The following is a 22,211-nucleotide window of genomic DNA, read 5'->3' as shown; positions in this document are numbered from 1 at the left end:
TTGCCAATAAATTACTCAAAATTTTCCAGAGTATTGAAGTGCTTTTCATTTATTTTAATTTAATAAATAAAATTTTAGTATTTATTTCATTAAAAAAAAAAGAAAATGAAAGAAAGAAAGAAACATTGATGACTATGATTGGATATTTAATCTTACATAGGGGGCCAATACATTTGTATTGATAATGTCATTTGACATTATTTTTTTCTTTCATACTACAGTGTCCGCACAAATAATTGTTGCAGCAACGACTATGATTAGATTCATTGATAACTAAAATGTACCCACCTTAATTAGGTGAAATACATTCTCCTTGTCTGGATATTTCTTCATTTCCTCGCAAAAAAAGATATATATAAAAGTTTGTAAAGTTCGTATATTTGATTTTGTATATGAGTTTATTATAATTAGGTCTCGAATACAAATTCAAAGTATTAGATGAACTGTAAATCATCGAACACAATATATATCTAAAACGTCACCGGTGGTAATAATAATCAGTAAATTAATGAAATATATGTATACAAGAATAAGGGAGAAGGGCATAATGGGAAAATGGGTGATCGGAGGGCCGTTTCAAAGGGCGAGAAGGAAGGGGAAAAGCAGTTTCCTCCTATTTTTCAAAGTCTAATAATCAGTTTTATTTTTAACTTTAGGAGGGAAATAAATTTTTACAACCCGGGGTAAAATGGTAAAATGGGCGTGAACGGATAGAGCAGTTCTGTCGCAGTAAAAAACTCTGCTATTCTTTGGGCTTCGCTTTTTGCGGTTACGGAATATCAGTCTTTGACTATTTTACGTACGACTTGGTTGTGTACCTCATCCTCCCAATTAAATTCAAATATGTTTATATGTATAAAATAACATTAAAATAGTTTCAATATTAATATTAAATTAATTCATTTGCATGATAATTAGAGATGACAATAAGTCGAGTTCGAGTAGGATTTCATATCTTCCGTGTCAATCCTCATTATTATATTCATCTTCATTCACATCGAGTATTCAATTTCATCTGCATCCCCATATTCGTCGGAAGATTGATTTCATAACCTACTCAAATATCATATTAACATATATAATTGTATTTTCTCAAATGTAGAATAATAACTTAATAATCCTGTAATAATAATTAAAATATATAATTAAAATTTTAAATAATCAACATGACTTTTTATTCAAGTGTTAATGTAAAATCTATATTCTTAACCATATAATTTAATATAATGTATATAATCGAATAAAAAATTAAATGAGCTCTAGTATCCGATCAACTTGCTGACGAATAAGAGAAAACTTTATAAACTATAATATAATATATTTTACGCAATGAGTAAGCAAAGGCAGTTTAATGAAAAATATAATTTCATTTTCTACACCTCATTCATTATCCATTCACATGGTATCATAGCTATAAACTATTATAGGAAAAAAAGTTGACTTTTACTTATCCTTCCGATCAGTTTTTTTTACCTATATATATATTTGTTAACATAGATTTCATAGTAGTAGTTTTATCCAATCCATACTCAAAACAAAAATTAATAAAATCGTTTTCTTCATGGGTCGAACGAGAGATTCGTCTCACAAAATTAATTAATCTGTGAGATGATCTTATAAAAGTTTTTGTGTGTTTGACATGACTTGAAAATATTTACAAGAGATGATTCTTGATTCTCAAAACAACATTGTGCAGTAAATTACATTATTCAATTTATTTATTTTTCTTCAGTTTTAAAATGGGAATCACATGGAGGGTGTCTTTGTGTTGGGGGAAGATCTTATCCAAAAAGGATTAAATTGATTGGGTGGTGGGATTGGAGGGGATTACTGGACAGATGGCAACTTGCTTCTTCTTCCGTTGCATCCAACAAAAAACACCACCTCAATCCTACTCACTTTGTCGCCTCCCAATATTAAGATCTTATGTTTTTCCGCAAAACCAGAACTATTACCAAAATGCCAAACACTGGACTGGAGATTCCAGTAACACCAACCACTCTTAGCTGAAATCCGTTTCTACGAAATTATATTCAAAAGTTTACGTCGCTGGTTCTACTTTAACTGAAATTCTTTATGAAATGCTTAGGTCAACTGGTCCTAAACACACCACGTTGATCAAAAGTCTGTGCATAATATAATCCTAACAACAGAGGGTGTAAGGATCACATATCATATCGAGTTCGCGAAGAATATTTCAACAGATCGTTAACTATATAGCTAAATGGTGTGTATTTACCATTGAATATCAAATTCTCAACTACCTCCAACTACTGTGAAAACTTTCCTCCATTTTCATTTCATTCGTGAAGGTTTAAAAGAATGGGTGATTCAATACAACTAATAATGTTTACTCGCTTCGCCAAAATTGTCTTCTTTTACATTAACTACATATTTACCAGGCGAAACAAAGTTATCACCTGTTACCTGAAACTGGACACCATCAGTTTCCGTCTGATCTGTTTCTTCGTCAGTACTCCCTTTTGCTTTTGTAACCTCGGGAACCAAATGCGGGAACCCTTTCGTCTCCAATGATGATTCAGTCATGAGTTATTAGTTCAAATCGAACAGAACTAACCTTTCTAGCATTCCCAGCTAGTATCTGAGCCAGTTATAAGGCCATTTTCATCTCAGAAAATTGAAGATGCTTATAGTACTTAAGCTCCATCTTTGATTTCTAAGATGTTATGAAGAAGATATAAACAAGACAATAAATACCTCAAGCTTGAAGAGTTGAGTCTTCTTGTTTTCATCTTGTCTGTCGGATTCTGTTACACTATAGTCTCCTTGTTCTTCTTGGTCTGCTCTTTCAAGTATCACTTGTATTGTCTCACCTGTCCGTGGGATGTATCCGAAAGCTTCACACACGAAGCCTGACACTGTTTCGTACTGGTGACCCTGGATAAGCAAAACATAAACACAATAGAGTTCCTTGAACAGAAGATTTTCAATATTTCTGCACAAATCTCAGTAACTTCCAATTTAAAGAACCAAAGGATGTAAGTCAACTCATGCAAAGCCAAAAGAGGAGAGAAAGACCTCCGGCATTTTAATGTTAAGGTCTTCAGAAAGTTGGTCGGTGGTTGTATTAGCATCCACATCATAAACACCCGCAGCACGCATGACGACGTAACCATTTTTTTTCCGTATTTCCTCCTGCAATAAGTAATAAAGTGCAACCCTATTCAGTATTAGGACATGTTTCAATGCTCTTTCAAAATAACCAACTCAAAACTACAGGCTCTCTCATAATTGGATACTAGATCTTTTGCTACCACCGAGATGATTCAAACTCGTACCAGTATGTCATGGCTAGAGGGAAAAGTAAAACTTAGTGACAATGTGTCGAGACTCGCTGATTTACAAAGTAAGATTAAGTAAAAGAGTATGATACTACTCTTCGGAATGTACATTGATAATGACCTTGAGTGATTTGTATCCATACTTGGCTCCAAAAGCATTTAAAGTTCGAGAATAATGAATATTTGCAGAAAATTGTCCTTCACCACCAACTGGGGGTTAAGAATTTAATACCGAGGTCATCCAGAAGGTTTCTCCCATGATTATGACGCAATAATACAAAATTAAGAAATCAAGGTGTTTTGAGTTGAAAAGCATTCGATGGTAGATGCCACTTTCACCAGCCATCCGATACAGTACAACTATTATACATATTGGTCAGCTCAATCACTACATTCCCAGACAAAAAATAAAGCTGCCAAAGATGGTGCAAATTTATGAATGCGATCACACAAGCACATGAGTGATATAGACATATAGTAATGCCCAAAATTACAAAATGCCCTTACTTTTGAATCATTTTCGTCAAAAATTTCACCAACAATTTCTTCGACAACGTCTTCAAGGGTCACTATCTATTGCAGCAAAAAAGAAATGATAAATCAAATAAACAAGAATAAATCTTAGTTTTTCTGGAAAAATTGACCTACAGATGTAGATGATAATACTTCAACAAATGTATACAAAGCTGAAGAATAGCTTACTCCAACAGTTCCTCCATATTCATTTAGAACTATAGCCATGTGCACCTTCCTGATGCGGAACTCTCTTAGAAGATTCCACACAGACATTGAATCTGCAATATTGCATGAATTTTGTAGATCACTCGAGCCGCTTAAGTAAATCAAAGCTATAAAAGCATAGATCAAGACATTTGAAAAACTAACACTTGGGTAGCGGTTGGAGCTTCAAAAGCATAGAAGTGTCTTAAGAAATAACTGGTTAAGGAAAACTCGATGTTATTATCACTTTGGTTGTATCATCAACATCGGGATATGATTATCTTATAGATTAAAAAGGCAACACAGTGAAATCATGCAATGTTATAAACTGCTGTTATTTGTTGAAGTTGAATCCTTATAGTTTTCCGAAATATATGGAATCTTGAAATCTTTTTAAATATGGAATCTAGAATTCCCATTCAAATGTTAATATCATGATTAAAAAGCTTGGAGTTTACCAGGAACAAAGTATGCTGGTTTATGTGCCATGTCTCCCACAACTGAACTTTCCAGAAGTTCCCCCTTCAAAACCAAATAGAATATCATTCTCCATGCTCTGATAATTAAGTGGCCGGTGAGAAAATATGAAAGAACACATTCTGAAGAAATAAATATGCATTAGAAGTGAATTGACCTTCTGCACATAATCCAGAAGATCCATCGCATATGCAATACCAACAATATTGTCAATGCGCTCCTCAAAGACAGGAACCCTGAAAGCAAGTGCACGTGTTTATTAGGTGGATCTTAGCATGAAAAACAAGTAAAAAAAGCAAGCAATACCTGGAATACTGATGATCAATCCATGAATTGTGGAAATCGACCAATGTTGAACTAGCATCAATAGCAATGACATTGACAAGAGGCGTCATCACCACTCGAACATGTGTATCTTTTATTTCTAAAACATTTTCAATCATATCCTGTCAAAGATCATTCCAATAAACTCTTACATACAGCATTGTGAAAATGATACATTATATAGACGCCAAAGATACAATATACAGTTTCATCAGCTCATAAAAAGAATCATCAAGTATAAAGAGAACAAATTTCAATTTTGTATAACATGGTTAACAAAGTGCTATATCTTCATGTGTTAACAGTATTAGTTAATTGACAATTTTGCCAAACCCATTTAATCACCTGTTCTTCCTCCTCGATTGCCCCACTCAATTCTGCTCCTCGTAACATCAATTTCAGTTCCTCTTCAGTTACATAAGGCTCACTAATACATCAAAGAAACAGGTAAAGCATTAGCGGAAAAAATAAAATCATGTAGAATGTGCGGCATCAGACTTAAGAGACCATAATCATCAAGTCCACACATTACAAATATCATATTATATAAAATAGAAAACATTGGACAAGACAAAAAATCCACACCTTCTCCCTTTCAAACCTAGCAGTTTCAACATCCCCATTGACAAAAATGTAGCGATTCTTCCTACAGGATATAGGACTAAAGAAAGCCACGCGACTGGCCTGACCTAATGGCATCAGAAAGCACACATTATAAGTGTCTTTTGCATACATACACGGTACCATAAATGCCTTTATTTTACATTCCTCGATAAAATAAACTTAATTCTCAAGCTAAGTGCCAGAAGATTACTTACCACAAACCTAGCAACCTCAGTGGCATTGTGAACAGCTATACTTTTTGGTGTAATCTCAGTGAGGAGCAAAACTGCAACCTGAGGTTATTGACAATTTCAGGCATAGCAAGCTTGTTAAGGGAAAACTGAACACTCATCACACGTCAAGGTGAGATCCAGTTTTATTTTATGGCACAACATCATCGCAAAAGAAGCCAACAGAGATGGAACTTCTTAAAACATAGCTACAGGGGAATTTTTATACTTTCAAGGGAAAATATGACCAACAGTCCACACAAATGATCATGACAAAAGGTTAATTTGATTTCGTACTTTAAGAAGGAAACCAATATGATGTTGACAAGTAGAGGCATTGTTTGATCATTCCAAAAAAAAAAGGGATGAAAAAATGGTACAATTCACACATTATTCATTAAAAGTTGTAAAAACCAAGCATCCTTTTGTAGCCTAGTTGCACAAAGATGGCAAAAACCAAGCATCATTACAGAATTGTAGAATGGCCCTCTAGAGATTTGTCTTGCTTTTAATGGATGAAAGCAAATTACTTAATTTCAGTCTAGAAGATAAGAAATAATTGCTAAAGTCTAGACGTACTGTCATAACTCCAGTAGCAGCACTAACACCAGCTTCACCAAATATTGTTGTTGCAGCTTCAGTGACCAATGCCGTAGCACCAATATTTACAACTCTGAGTAAATTAAATATCTATTGTTAAAAGATGGTTTAGATTCAAAAAAATAAACCAGAGTTAAGTCAACGTAACAAAAGCAATACGTGGTGCCAATAAGGATAGTCGTCAGGAACCGAGTAATATCATTCCGCAGCATTTTAAAGACCCCATTATCAGACTCTTTTTCAGCCAATTCCCGCACCTGACATATTAAAAACCTTTTAGATTAACTATATTTTAGCTTTCTTGCTTCACCCTGATGAAAGTAGTGGATGACAATTACACCAAATATACGGAAACTACCTAAAAATAGGTCAGAGTAACTGAAATGCATTCTTGTCTGGGAAAAAAGGGTGGTCAAATTGTGATTCCATTACTTAGGATATAATCTTTTCCTGACTGTGTGTGACCTTAATTATTCCTTAAGCTCATTCTTAGTTAATAACAGAAATTTGTAATTACCAGTTGCATCTGGATCTAGAAAAAAAATATAATCAATATTACCTATAAACAATAGCTGAGTTTCTGTGACAACAAGCAAATGACACATAGCTTCACCTTTGATGAATGAGATCAATGTACCTAAAAATTAGTTAACTTTTCCAAAATGGACAAATAGACCACATTCAGTTTGTTAAAGCAGAGATACAATTTCATTTCAACCATGTCAGGATATCGAGTCACAGTCAAAACGGTTTCTTATTACTTGACAAAAAAAAATAATATAGCCGTGTCTGGTGAAGTCAAAATTGTATCAACACCTGCACACAGCAGCTGAAAGGAATATCGCTGTAACATCAAGATGGCTTGGCAAAAAGTATATCCAGATTTAAGTACAAAACCATTGGCATTTCCTTGGGGATGAAAAATATAGGGAAATAATAATTAGCTCATGCGCAATCCCAATTCCAATACCTTCCAAGGCCACAGAGTCATAATCGAAGTCTCAGCCATGGAAAAAAACGCTGAGAGCCCCAAAAGCGTCGCAAGAATCAAACCATGATCTTTGACAAGCTTCAAAACCTGCAAAATCGTAGGCCACGAGGTCCTCAACGCCAACAAACCCCGCTCCCAGACCTCATAACCCGAACTCCTAACCCCTTCCAGCGCCACCACTCTTCGGCAACCCAGTATCACAACCACCCCAATTGCCGCAGCCACAACCGCCAATCCTTTTCTCCCCCAAAATAAAGATGAAACATCCGCATCATCGCTCCCATCATTAGCAAAACATCTAGTTTCCACGGCCCGTACATACAATGGAGATTTTTTAGATGAATCGAAAAGGAAGAAGCAAGAATTGTACGCCCGAGTACAAGTGATGTCACAACCGACAGTTTTGGGCAAGAATCTTGAGGACAGATTTAATCTAGGATTGCTGATGAAGAGAAACGATGAATTCGAACTGTTAAAGCATGCGGCCCGATTCACGAGCACTGTTCCCGGCATAGAAGCTGCCTCCATGTAATTACTACTTCGCGAACAATAAAAATTAAACATCGAAAACTCAATGAAGAATAATTAAGCACATCTAGGGTTTTATACGAGGTTTGAAGAGGTGAAATGTAGCAGATGAGAAGGCCATCATCGTGCCGGAGAGCAGACTGTTGAGTTCTTCTTTTATATTTTTGTTTGAAATTACACATTTACCCCTACATTGTTTGTGCCACGCGCCCACGCCCACAAGTCCCTCCAGAACACCATAAAAAAGTCGCTCCATCGTATTGGATAAGCTCTCATTTTGGTTTATGCTTTTTTTTTTTTTTAACACATGCGAAGATCGAATCCGAAGGACCGATTAATTCGATAAGAGGTGAGATCATTGGACTATAAGTTCGGTCTCGATTTATGCTTTTTTATAAGTAGTAATGTTCTCATGACAAAGTTGTTAAAAGATATATTTTAAATTTAAAATACAGATATATACAAATAATAAAAGTTTAAAATTTGAACATTATATATACAATCAAATATAATTATATATAATTTTTGCAGCATCTCTTCTTGATATTTGATTAAAATACAACTCAATATAAGTTCACCATAAAGTGCAATCTCAATATAAGCTCACCAATGCTATATTTATTTTTTTATGTGAGTACATTTCCCATTTACCAATTTCTCATTCAAAAAATATAAGCCCAATAGGCCTCTAGTCCAACAGTGGCCTCGTCGAGCACGAGGACCTGGCTTTTCTTTAGCAGAACACGTCCCAGACAGGCTAGTTGCCTCTGGCCAACGCTCCAGTTCTCTCCATTTTCGGATACTGAAATGGTGGTTACAATTCAAGAAACAATGCATTGATGATCAGTAAACACCATGGAAGATTTTAGCCACCACAAAACTATCTCATGAACACTTGATGAAACGTTGTTACTACAATAATATTAGAATCAGGTGATCAAAAGTTCAAGACCCCTACTGCACAATCTCCTTTATATTGCAAGCATTGGATTTTTATTTCAGGGACTTTTGAAGAAAATGATTTTTGACCAAAATGGAAAAATGCGGAAGTAAGCTCGGGTTAAGACGTAAACACTGAGGAATCGAGCTTCTCTTACTTTTTCCGGACATCAACTCCAAGCTGGCACTTGTCTAAAGCCTACAGAGAAGAGGACAATAACTTAGTATAATCAAACATTGGAAAAGAAATACTTCCAACTTTTCTATATATGCACGCCAACACACCTCCAAAATCTGATCATCTGTGTACTCTTCAAGGGGGTCTAAGTTTCTTCAAATTGTTCTCTCAAACATGGTAAGATCTTGTGGTATTCTTAACTACTTTTATTTGCTTTTTATTATTTTCCTCTGCCTATGACCAACATCCAACTTTGTTTAGAGTGTGAACTGCTTCTTCAAGTGTTGGAGAGTTGTTTTTTTTTTTTGTTTTCTCCAGGTTAAAATTGCCTGCTCTAGTTTTGTATTGTATTAATGACAGAGATATGGCAATGAAGACTGAAGAGAACTTGGTTTTGGATATGATCTGGTTAGTCATTGCATAATATATGAGAGGTAAAATTATTCAGAGGTACATCTTTTTTAGTGTGATTTATCAATCAATTCCAGTACAATTTTTAATGACGACAAATGTGAGCGAGGGCTCTCCGCTGTTTCTCTGTCTGATGTTAATGTTCTCCCCATCTATTCATTCTATCCAGAACTCCCTCTCCTTGTACTGAAAATATGATCTCTTTATTGCCCATTGTGTTTCTTGTCTTCTGCTCTGTATCGCAGCACCACTTTGTTGAGGCAACTTAGCTTGGAATTTCTGCTTGTATTTTATTACCTGGTCTATGTCCCAGAACATCATATTTTATTTTTGCAATCCGCTATTTTTTTTAGAATTGGTTGACAGTAACATCTAAGTTGTGTTACTGTCTTTGATCATGTTTAACTCGAGCACGTTCTTTCTTGATTTGTGTTTGGCAGGATGACTTTATTGGCAATGGAAAGGATACAGTCAGCTTTAGCTAACCAACTCTGATCTGATGTATAACAGTCTCGGCGACCTGTATTGTCGGGATCAAGTCTATTTTTTGTTGTTCGGAGAACCAAAATCATAAACGTTGCATCCATTACTTGCTTGCGTTATTCAATATTTTATACTAATTAAGTTAAATTTCAAGTTCACTCGTTACTTGAAATTCATTATACTAATAATATTTAGCTAAAATTGTTTTATCCACTTAGAAATAAAATAAAATCAAAGCTCAAACATAATATTCTACTAGCATAATTATATTTTACATAAAAATTTAAGATACATAGTTTAATGATGTAAAAAAAATAATATACATATACATATACATATATATTGATTATTTATCTCACACATATGTCAAATCATTTAATTAAAAACACATCACTATCTCTATCATTCATATATCTATTTAATTTATACTAATTAATTATTGAAAATGTAAGTCGTTAGACCATCTCCAACCCACTGCACCACATTCTGCACTACATTCTGCACTACAATAGTGTAACACTAAATTCATCTCCAACCTATCTACACTACATTCTACACTAAAAAAGAATATTCTCAGAATATTCTTATAATATTAATTTTAATTCAATAATAACTATTTATAATTCCATTACACAATTATACATAATAAATATAATTATATTATTTCATTATTTATTAGAAAATCGATTAATTATTTATATTCATTATACACAATTTCGTATTATGTTGTAAAATGTATCATTTTAATGTACTAGTAATATAATTTGGTTGTTTATTAAATTAATTTAAAATCTATTTAATTTTAAAAAAAAAGTTTTAAAAAAATATAAATTAAAATTTAAGTTACAAGAGGAAATTATTTTAAAATTTTAAAAATAAAAATATTAATTATATAATTAATATATAATAAATTATTAAATATTTATAATTAATTAAAAACAATTAAAAAAATTAAAAAAAAAAGAAAAGAGATGTGGCGCAGCACTTTTTGCTGCGCCACATCTAGAGTTGCATTTAGTGCAACTCCAATCCATCACCATTTTTGGTGCTGGATTGGAGTTAAAATCCTTGCTCACAATGGAGCAACTCCATTGTGGAGCAGGGTGGAGATGGTCTTATTTCCGATGTAATACTACATTTCCCATGGTTAAAGCCACAGCAGCAGAATAACATCTCGTTCTAAGATCATTGATGCTCTGCTCCAAGTAATCAATTAGCAATGATGGATCCATACATTATCTGAAACCTAGTCTAGAGGATTGCACAACGCAGTCATGTCAGCACTACTTCGTTTAGTCTACTCGAAACATATCCGTCCATCTACGAAGCCTAGAAGAAAATTGAAGCATAATTTATAGCTGTAGTCTAACAGTAGCAAACAATAGTAAGGTAAGAAATTTTTGATACGGCAAGAATAGTGGGACATAGTCCAAAGATTATATCTCCACATAACATGACAGAACCAACGCTGATAAGACAAGAATAAGGTGGACATCTCCACATAACATGACAGAACCAACAAGCTGATAAGACAAGAAAAGTGGACATAGACCAAAGTTTATATCTCCACATAACATGACAGAACTAACAAGCCCATATAAGGAGCAATCTAACAGCTTTGATGCCTATGTGAATAGGAGAACTCAGTTCTCTTTTACAAGCATAGAGAAGGTCTACAGTCTAAAAAAAACAAAGACAAGTGTAGTCACTCTAAATAACATAATCAGACCACTCAGATATATGTGATGTGTGGTCCATTGTCAAGCTAGGTATTTTATCTAGCTTAATTGGATTCTCCTTCCCTCCAATCAATCTAGCAGGGTTTCCTACAGCAGTCGTTCTAGCAGGCACTTGCCTTAACACCACAGATCCTGCACCAATCTTAGCCCCGTCTTCAATTTTAACATTTCCCAAAACACAAGTTCCTGCACCAATTAAGACACCATCGCCGATCTTCGGGTGCCGATCACCAGAGGCCTTCCCAGTGCCACCTAAAGTCACATTATGCAAGATTGATACATTATTCCCAATTACTGCGGTTTCTCCAATCACAACTCCTGTCGCATGATCGAGCAAGATTCCCCTACCAATCTTGGCTCCTGGATGAATATCTACCGCAAAAACTTCGGACACTCTATTTTGTATTAGCAGGGCCAAGATTTTCCTCCCTTCAGTCCATAAATTATGAGCTATCCTATGAGCCTGGCATGCCAAGAATCCTTTGAAATTCAAGAAGCAGTGAACGTAGCTGATACAAGCTGGGTCCCTTTGCTTAACTGCCTTCAAATCATCATGAGCTGCTATCATGATTTCTTGATCCCCCACGAGAACCCCCAGGAAAATATCATAAAGGGTACAGCTAGGCAAACTAGAATCGCTCAATTTGATAGAAAGATGATTCGCTAGGGCACTCTCCATGGATCCATGAGACAAAATTGAACCGAAATACCAATTTGACAGAATGGGCTCCTGTTCAACATCTGACCTAGCTTCGTCCTTCATCCGAAGCCATAAATCACCAATCTTTTCATCAGGGTCCACGTTCGTTTCTTCCAAAACAGTGTGTGTGTTCGTGCGGAGGATATTCGACGTTTTCCCCGGAATGGGTACGCAAGAAACAAGATCGGGGAAATGGGGTCTGCAGTATTTTACATAATCACTGAAATCACGATCATCAATCTTTGGATTGGTCTGGGAAGTTTCTGCTCTGGAGGAGCGTAGACAAGTGGACATGGTGTAAGCGTAGAGCTTCGGAGGCTTGAATAAGGGCTGATGCAGCAAAAATGGGTACCGAAGAGAATTTGTGGACATAGAAATGAGGGCGAAGGAAATTATCATAAGAATCGGAGTGAGGAGAGAGAGTTATAGAGGAGAGAAGTGGACAAAGAGAGAGAACTATATCTTTCTTGCACGACAATTTACTTGAAGATTTGCAGATTGAAAACAAAATGCAAATTAATTTCACCGATTCATCATCTTCCTCTTAATAATTTATTTAAATTTATATCGAAGAACAAAACAAATCTCACAACAGTAGAGAGTCTCACGGATCTTAATATGTGAGACTAGGGGTGGGAAAAAATACCGAATACCGAAATACCGAAAAACCGTTGCCGAAAAAAATACCGAACTTACCGAAAAATCGGTATAGAAACCGAAAATTCGGTACGGTATGAAAAATTTCGGTACGGTATCATACCGTACCGAAATTTTCGGTATCGTATCGTATGAAATAATATTTTTTTCGTTTTCGGTATATATCTAAAATACCGAAAATAATTTTTTATTCTTATTTTTTTTAAATTAAGTTCGGTATACCGAAAATAATGTCGGTATACCGACAGTTTTTTCGGTATACCGACAAAATTTCGGTGTACGGTAGCGGTATCGGTATGAGTTGTTTTCATACCGAAAATTCGGCATACCGCACATACGGTATACCGAATTTCGGTATCGGTATCGGTATGAAAAATTTCATACCGATATTTCGGTACGGTATACGGTACCGTAGTTCGGTAACGGTATACCGTACCGTACCCACCCCTATGTGAGACGGGTTAACTTTACTCATATTCATAATAAAAAATAATAATCTTAGCATAAAAAGTAATAATTTTTCGTGGATGACCCAAATAAGATATACGTCTCACAAATAAGACCCGTGAGACCGTCTCACACAAGTTTTTGTCATCTCACAAATCACAATATTAGAGATTTAATAAAATTAAATTTATAAATCATGTGATTAGATCAATATATCATAACACGTCATGAATTCATATTGAATTATCAGAAAATATAAATAACAGTAAACACATACAAAAATCCATTGATTGATCTAGCGTCGTAGTTATGGATCTTCTAAGACAACATAGAATTGACCACCTTATTCTTGCCTTCGATGAGAGAAGAAGAGATATCTAGAATATGTGTACCGTATACATTCTGTATTTTTCTTTGTGCCTCGGGGACCATAACTTTAGGGGTCTTTGACCCATCATAAAAGACTTAATTGTGATGGGTTTCTAACCTACTAATTTATTTAATACTTTAGAAACTCATCATTAATTGAATCATTTTATTCGATTCTTTATTAGATAGTTTGTACATGTATAATTAATTGAATTATGTGAGCCTACAAGATAATTCCAACATTGAACAAAAAAAATAGATAAACTGATGTAACCAAAAAATTACCTCGAGTTCGGTCTAATGAGAAAATATTCAACACCTTAAGGCTCGAGTCAGATGTATTGGGTCGGGCCGCATCTGTATAGATCAATAGCTGTTAGGGGGCGTCATGAGTGTTTTTTGGCGTGACTTCTCCGATATTTAAGTCAGATACTCAAGAAAATATAGACGAAAAGTGCAAGAATAAGTTGAACAATGTTGAAAGGTCCCGAATCATAACGCATACCTGAGTATTTATAGGTGGTAGGAGAATTGAATTACAGTATTGAGCAATGACCTTAGTTAGGTAAATTTCTCTGAGGAAATAAGTTGTTACCGGATTTACGGTGACCCGTATAACATTTTCGCAGCTTTAAGTGTATCCCAAGATCCTCAGTATTTTTTTCCTTATCTTTAAAGATTCGTATGTGTGTTCCATCTTTACCAGGATCAGGTATATTAAGTTCCAAGTTGTTGGTGGGGCTCAGATAGGGCTTGGAGAGGGGTCGGACGCCCCGTCACACCACCCTCCCTAACCATCGGCCCAAGCTAGTCCAGTCTCTCCTTCGCCGAGCACAAGTTATTTCCTGACCCCTGGGTTCGGTTAGGGGACATGCTTCTTGACAGAGATGGGTCAGTACTTGTAGGAAATTGAGAGAGGTCAGATCACATGGGATCGAGTGCTCTTCTAATGGTGTTCGGGTAGGAAATTGAGAGAGGCCGAACCACATGGGGTCTTATGCTCTTCTGATAATGCTGGGTAGGAAATTGTGCTGTTGAGAGAAGAGCAAGGTGTTGGAGTAGATGTCATATAAACCAACGGTTGACTAGAGAATTTATCGACTCGGTTGTAATAAACAATCTTTATTTTAATATAATTTACGTTTCATGGTTTCCATTTCACTTTATTTGATACTCATTCAATCGATATAGATAAAGTCATTAATTATACTCTAATACAAATGAATCGTAATTCGATCTTGAAACTCATTTGCAAACACTATGTATTCTTAATTCGTTTATAGTCAATTCAGCCGCCTAAAAACAAAGACTAACTGTCGCTTGAGCTTAAAACTAGTATATATATGTGATATTGTGTACCTTGTTTCAAGGTAAATGCATAGAGATGTCCAATCATGCAGATGGACAATCATATGATGATTGTACCGAACAACCCTTCATCGAGCTTTCCAAGTGGTTATCATTCATCGAGAAGAAAAGTTTGTGGTTGTGATTGTACATAATTAATCCTTATGACATGGGACAAGACTGATGATCTACATACTATGATTGTGTTTTAACTCGTTTATCGACTCTGTGAGGGTCACAAGGTGACGAGGTTGGGTGAAATTGAGACATGTGTATGAACCAGTGTATTGTAGTCGGGAATTCCCCTCTCACCTACGGGTGTTGATATTCTATGTGATCTAACGAAATAGTAGTGCATGAAATCTCTGCCAAGAGTGTAAGATGTACATTAAGGACAAATGTTCTCTAGTTGTGCATGTGATGACATTATGGAAATTTCATGATTTTATCAATTAGTTATCGAATCTATATGCAACCCTCGATGAAGCAATGGTTGCAGATTCGATCGGGATATATGAGATGCATGGACCGTAATGTACTTTAATTATAACTGATTGGTTCTTGCAGGCACTATCAGTGATACCTAAGAAAGCATGGGACGATGTCTACTAGACGGTCTTACCATGATTCAATGAGTTTAATCAGGAAATGATTTTTGACATTTTCATGATCAAATGTTGATGCATGGAATGAGGCAAATTAGGGTAAGCCCGAATAAAGGAAATGTCTCGAATCACGAGAGTTGTGAACCCACAGCTAGCTATATCCTTGAACCATTGAGGGTCACACAAGCACTTGATCATTTGTTCTCGTTCAAACAATAAATTCAATGAGTTGAATTTATATAAAATTACGAGAGTAAATTCAAAGAGTTGAATTTATGATAATTAAAATTTGGAGATAATAAATTCAAGAAGAATAATTTACGAAAAAAATGAGAATTTAAAATATTAAATTCAATGGTTGAGTTTATTAAATATTAAATTAAATGTAGTGAGAAGTATGTGTAATGGGCTTGTAGGAGTATAAGTTCAACATGTTAAATAATTAAAGTTATTAATGGACTTTAATATAATTAATTAAACTAGTATGACTACTCCAATTAATTAACTAAGTCCATTAAATTTGATTAAAAAACTCTTAACTTATAAGTAAGGTAATTATGTTAACTATTCATATTATAGTAAGGAGACCATTAACCATAGCATCCACTACTCACCAATTTCGAAAATCTCTCCCCTCATCTCTCAAATTTTTCGGTCACTTCATAAAAGAAAAAGGATTTGAGCCGTCTCTGAATTTTTTATCTCAAACGATAAATATCTTCTAAATTTTTAGTGCAATTTAGAAGAAAAACAAATGTTTTAGTCGAGGACTCGATAGGAAGATTGAAGATGAAGATTGTTCGTAAGGAATACTACAAGATCTATATTCGCTAATCTCGAAATAGTTGTTGTCGAGTGGTAAATTCACTAAAGGTAAATTCATAAACACCCTATGAATATTTCTATTGTTTAAATAATACGAGTGTCCAAATACATTATTAGAACGTCAAATAAATTTTTTTAAAACTTCTGCTGTATTTTTTGCACACGAGAAAACCGATTATCCAACACAAAGTTGTGCTCTTCTCATGATACCGCTCTTCCATGGTCGTTACGAGTACGCAAAGAAAGAACATAGTTTTGTTAGGGAAAAAACATAACTCATTTACGGGCATCAACAATCAAACATTAATAGTTCAAAAAAGTAGATAAAAAATTATCTCTATTACTATTTTCTGATTCTTTGAATCACGACTTTCAAAAGTATCATGATAATCCAAACATAAAAACTTTTGAAATTACCAATGTTTCTATAATATATAAAATTCCGTATGTCGGTTGTCCGACAGCTTCTTCTTCTTTTTTTTTTTTATAACGAATTACGCACAACTGTTATTCTTGGAACATACATTACTTAGATCAATACTTTGCAAACTTCTTAATCAAGTAAACATGTCGATAATTTCAAATACTTTATTGGTAAAGGTTGAATTTCAAATGATTTAATATTGTAGGGCACACGCTTGCGATTGGTTTGTCCGAAAACAAGCTAGCTTAAATCAATTACTGCATTTCTAACAATAAATAATGCTTTGAAAAACTCATGTGAGACGGTTTCACGGGTCGTATTTTGTGAGACATATCTCTTATTTAGGTCATCCATGAAAAAAAATATTATTTTTTATGCTAAGATTATTAATTTTTATTTTGAATATCGATAGGGTTAATCCGTCTCACAGATAAAGATTCGTGAAATCGTCTCGTAAGATATCTACTCATACATTAAACCTATCGTTTGTCATTCACAATAATTGATTGGATACGAGCAGTTTGTGGTCGGATTATAAGGGTCCACGATATAGTGGCATCCGAAAAAGTTGACAATAATAATTGTTAAATGTGCGACATTAGTTGGATTCACATTGATAATTGTATATACATTTTTTTTTGTGGGCATTGATTTTATTTTTGTAATATCATATTGGGTGTTTATAAAATTTATAATTTATAGTATATCGTCTTTATTAGAATTTAATATAATGAAATAATACCTTTTAGAAGGGTAAAAAAAGGGTGAGATTATGTTGCATATGTGACGTCTCCAACTCATATTTCTTATTTTTCATCATCTTTTCTCCAAAATTCTTTAACTCATATCATCTATATGTTACTAAATAATCAATTTTTTATTTAAATAATTACACAATGTATCGTATAACTTAACTTTATTAATTCGATAAGGTTGGAATAATGCATTTATTTGTAGTATTGTTTGTTTTCTATGTCCAAAAAATCGCATGTTTATCAAGTAAATTAATTCGATAATAAGTGTATGTAATAAATTATATTATGTATTTTTTTAGTCAAGACCTTGTTAATTATTTCCATTCGGTGTTTAATATAAATAGTAAAATTATAATAAATTAATGAAAATAATAAAACAATTCAAATAAATAAATTAAAAAGAGAAAAAAATAAATAAATAAATAAAGTGGTTGGTACTTACCAAACAAAATTTTGTTACGTGACGCACTATGCGAGTTTAGTGCACTGGCTAGTACAGATTCTTTTTGGACCACATTATCCTTGTACTACTCGTATCACTACTTTAATCTTTTATATTGAATTCGACATTTGGTGCGAAAAATATTAGCAGTTAGTCGATTACATATTTTTGTTTTATATATTGTGTTAATCGTTATTTTTTATTGGGTTGTTTCGATTTTTTGGACTGTTTATATTATAATATTTTGATAAAGTTATTTAAATTTGATATTATTTTTGATGATATGATATGCTTGATTATGATATATTTTCAGTTCATAATTTTAGAATTGATAAGGTTTGTTATGATTGATCATGTTTTGCATTAATTAGTGAAGAACATATATTGGAAAAGTGTATGGTGTTAATTTCCTAAACTCTATAATTGATAAGAGCAGGTCTCTTGTGAGACGGTCTCACGAATCTTTATATGTGAGACGAGTCAATCTTACCGATATTCACAATAAAAAATAATACTTTTAGTATAAAAAGTAATACATTTTCATTGATGACCCAAATGAGAGATTCGATCCACAAAATTGATCCGTGAGATCGTTTCACATGAGTATTTTTTGAATTGATAATGATAAGATGTAGGCAAGATTTGTTTGCTTTACTTGTGAAGATTTCCTGAAGATACAGAAAACATAATGCTTGTATTATTCAGAGATGATATCAGTTGTTATATCAAACTTTAAGGAAGAAAAAACCCATTCATCTATTTGTGTTGAGACAATTGCTACGACAAGAATATGTCAACACCACTATACTTTTAGAGTTTCAATTGCTAGTTGTCTACACACATTCAAAGTTTCCTCAAATCATTACTCGAGAGAGGAATGAGTCGTTTCAAGAGATAACAATATGCATCATTAAATGGAGTTCGATCGAGACGGAGTTGAAGATTAGTGATAATTATTGACAAATGAAGTCTGCTGAAAATGTTCTTCATAAAAGTATTATTAGAAAAGATGGGGTCTTTTTTTTTTAAGTTTGGCAAAGTCTTTGTATGAGCATAATATTTTATGTTTTGTAGATTTACTTGTTAAAATCCTTGTGTCATTATGTTCTTTTTCTAATTTTTTCTCCATATTATTTTTAATTTATCTAAAATTTCAAACTATCTCAATATATATATATATATATATATATATATATATATATATATATATATATATATAATTTGATGATAAAACGTTTACAGTCATAAAAGACAATTCAAAATTGAATTCATACTACCATTTGAATTGCGGAATTTGAATTTTAAAAGTTTCCATAAAATTTGAAGAGCTCCCATCAACAAGTAGAAAAATTGTGGTAGCTAAGATCACACACAGAAATTAATCTCGAAGACAAACATCCAGTTCAGTATCCTAATATTAATCAAAAGGAACATAATCCCGGTATGTTTCAATCAAAATGCAAAAAATTCGAGCCGCCATTACTCAAACCAACTATTGAAAATGTCGAAAACAAAAATAAAACCAGGTAAATTGATATACAGTGTGAACAGACTGGTGATTAATTATGTTGAAAGCTCGGAGCTATTAACGTTTGCATAAGGGTGCAGAATGAAGCTAAAGCTTGACCTCAACATCAACCCCAGCAGGCAAGTCGAGCTGCATCAAGGAGTCGATTGTTTGGGCGGTAGGGTAAAGAATGTCGATAAGACGTTGATGAGTTCTAATCTCAAAATGGAACCTTGCATCTTTGTGGACATGTGGAGATTTCAGAACACAATATATTCTTTTCTTTGTAGGTAGTGGCACCGGCCCCACCGTCTTTGCATTGGATGACCTTGCAGCATCCATAATCTGTTTGCAGGAGTCTTCTATCAGAGGTACCCAGTATGACCTCAATTTGATACGTATCTTCTGCTTAGGAGCCATCTAAGAAAATATACGATCAATGTAGATTGTTTAGTGAAAGCTTAAGTTAACGTAAGAGACAAAAGAACTCCAACATTACATATAGGTTGAAAACTAATTGTTAACCAAAAGGAAGTAGGATTATTAGAGAAAGATGGAATCATTTATCTGTCTATACATTTATCTTAGGCAACACATCCTTAGCATGTAACATGTAAACAACTTTCAACTGAAAATACAAGAAGGAAAAAAGGGTAAAATTGTCAATTACACATTGCAATCATTCATATCGCAACTCACAATTTTACAACAGTCGTGACTATCTATCATAATATTGCAAATCGATCAACTGCAAGTATCAAGGAAGTGAACTTTTAACTATTCAATCCCACAGTTGATGAACCTCTGTTTTTGCATGTCACCTTTGTGATGTATAGACAAAAGTTATACATAATGTTGGATTCTTGTAAGGAGCACATCATACTTTCCTTAAGGACAAAAGTATCAGTTATGCTAAAACCAAACATCCAGTAAGAGTCCTAATTGATGTTACTACAGAATAACAAATAGCTGAGTATTCAAATTTAACAAATCCAGCAAACACATTGGTTAACTTGCTAGAAATTCAATCACGAGGGCGCAGTCGTTACTCAATTACCAGCATCAATAAATTTCGGCACATTGGGGGCACTTATCTTGCAACTGATATTGGAGCTAAGATAAAATCTTCGATTTCCATATTTTGCATGTATTATATGATTGAAACGGGATTGCTTGTTGCTATCAACCCAACTGTGCTACTTAAACTGGTCTATAGCTTAAAAGAATCAACTTACACCACTAACACTAGCTATATCCTTTTGGGATAGAACAACAGACATTTGACCTGAAAGTCGTTATCCTCTGTCAAATGACATTTTCCTTTAATGGTTAAATCCACATCCCTCTTAACATTTGGTGACTCTATAATACAAGAGTATAAGTTGACGAGAGTAAACTACTCATATATTTTCATTGAGTATTTACACTATCCAAAAATTCCAACTAGGGTTCATGTAGCAACTAGCATAAATGGCCTGACTCGCTGCAGTGATACACCAATCCAAACATACATAAAACAAAGCGAGAACCAAAATTTTCAACTAAATATAGCAAATGTAATATCTGCTAAATAAAACAGGGCTGAAAAACCAGAAACCAATCCAAATCTTTGACAAGAAAACAGTTTGATGATGGTAGAAATTCAGTTCAATAAGGAGACTTCAAATTTTAATACAGGTGCAGATCTTATATCTTTACAAAATTTTAACAGTCTTCCTCAACTTTCGGGTCTGCACCCTGAGTTACCTTCGAACATAAAAAAAAAGTGGACCAGAATTCGATCAACACCATGAAGACCTCAACTGGTCCAATTTAAAGGAACCACATATAACCGCAAAATAATGAATTTCAACCATTACAATTTGAAAACAAAAGCTGTTTGGGTAGCAGCTAGCAACACAAACTTAAAGCATAATTTGTAATCCTACATTTTACCCAAAACCACAATTCACAGCGAATCATAAAGATAAACAAGTCGAAAATGAAGGGAAATAAGTCCTCCCAGATATTTAAAAATTACGCAACAATCATGTTTACCTTATCGGAATCTGCACCGACACTAAGTATTGAGGCAGAAGTAGCTTCATTCTGGGAACCCAAATATACAAAATCAAAAACCCACCTCAAAAATACAACAAACAGTTACAAAATCAGCGGCGCTTGAGCAAAAAACAAAACCAGATTTCAATTAAACCTCAAGAGCAGCAGTGCCAGCACCGGATTCCAGGACTTCCGGAGCAGCCAAAATTCTAGAGGAGGAGATTCGAGAAGGTTTCACCGTCAGTAGACTTGGAAAACTTGAAGCAGGCAAAGGAAGCAGTGGTCTGGAAGAACTATTCGAGCAATTGCATACTGGAACTGAAATTGGCGCAAGAGAAAGCGAAGAAATTGAAGCCATTTTTTAGTGGAGTCTCCAAATTCTCAGCAGCTTTATCCGAAGTTGATACGCTCTGTTGCTTACTGAATTAATATTGGGCTACATAAGGTGTCATTTAGGCCCAGTATATATTGGGCCAATATCAAGCCTTTTTAACAATTTTCTGTTTAATGTCGAAGTATAAATTTGCTATTTAGATTAATTTTTAGGCAAAAATTTGTGTGAGACGGT

The 22,211-nt window shown here is 34.1% G+C and overlaps 2 protein-coding genes, 1 long non-coding RNA gene and 1 pseudogene across 3 annotated transcripts; 1 reads left to right on the top strand and 3 right to left on the bottom strand.

Moving 5' to 3' along the window:
• Nucleotides 1-2,252: 2,252 nt before the first annotated feature.
• On the bottom strand, nt 2,253-7,969 carry LOC140836904 (putative DUF21 domain-containing protein At3g13070, chloroplastic; annotated as a pseudogene).
• Nucleotides 7,970-8,836: 867 nt separating this feature from the next.
• Nucleotides 8,837-9,933, top strand: LOC140836057 (uncharacterized). The gene is made up of 3 exons (XR_012118968.1): nt 8,837-9,069; nt 9,253-9,326; nt 9,744-9,933. It is a non-coding gene; the product is annotated as an uncharacterized lncRNA (long non-coding RNA).
• Nucleotides 9,934-11,324: 1,391 nt separating this feature from the next.
• Nucleotides 11,325-12,693, bottom strand: LOC140836903 (serine acetyltransferase 1, chloroplastic). The gene has a single exon (XM_073202780.1). The coding sequence runs from the start codon at nt 12,622-12,624 to the stop codon at nt 11,497-11,499; it is 1,128 nt and encodes a 375-aa protein (XP_073058881.1). The 5' UTR covers nt 12,625-12,693; the 3' UTR covers nt 11,325-11,496.
• A 6,781-nt stretch (nt 12,694-19,474) lies between these two features.
• On the bottom strand, nt 19,475-22,049 carry LOC140836902 (small ribosomal subunit protein uS10c). The gene is made up of 3 exons (XM_073202779.1): nt 21,798-22,049; nt 21,641-21,691; nt 19,475-20,023 (listed from the first exon to the last, which is right to left on the bottom strand). Exons 1-3 carry the CDS (start codon nt 21,999-22,001, stop codon nt 19,712-19,714), a joined length of 567 nt encoding a protein of 188 aa, XP_073058880.1. The 5' UTR covers nt 22,002-22,049; the 3' UTR covers nt 19,475-19,711.
• Between the last annotated feature and the right edge of the window lie 162 nt (nt 22,050-22,211).

This window comes from Primulina eburnea, chromosome 7 (assembly GCF_022965805.1).
Source record: "Primulina eburnea isolate SZY01 chromosome 7, ASM2296580v1, whole genome shotgun sequence".
In the NCBI taxonomy this organism is placed as follows: Eukaryota; Viridiplantae; Streptophyta; class Magnoliopsida; order Lamiales; family Gesneriaceae; genus Primulina; species Primulina eburnea.
This window is presented reverse-complemented; position numbering and strand designations above follow the sequence as displayed.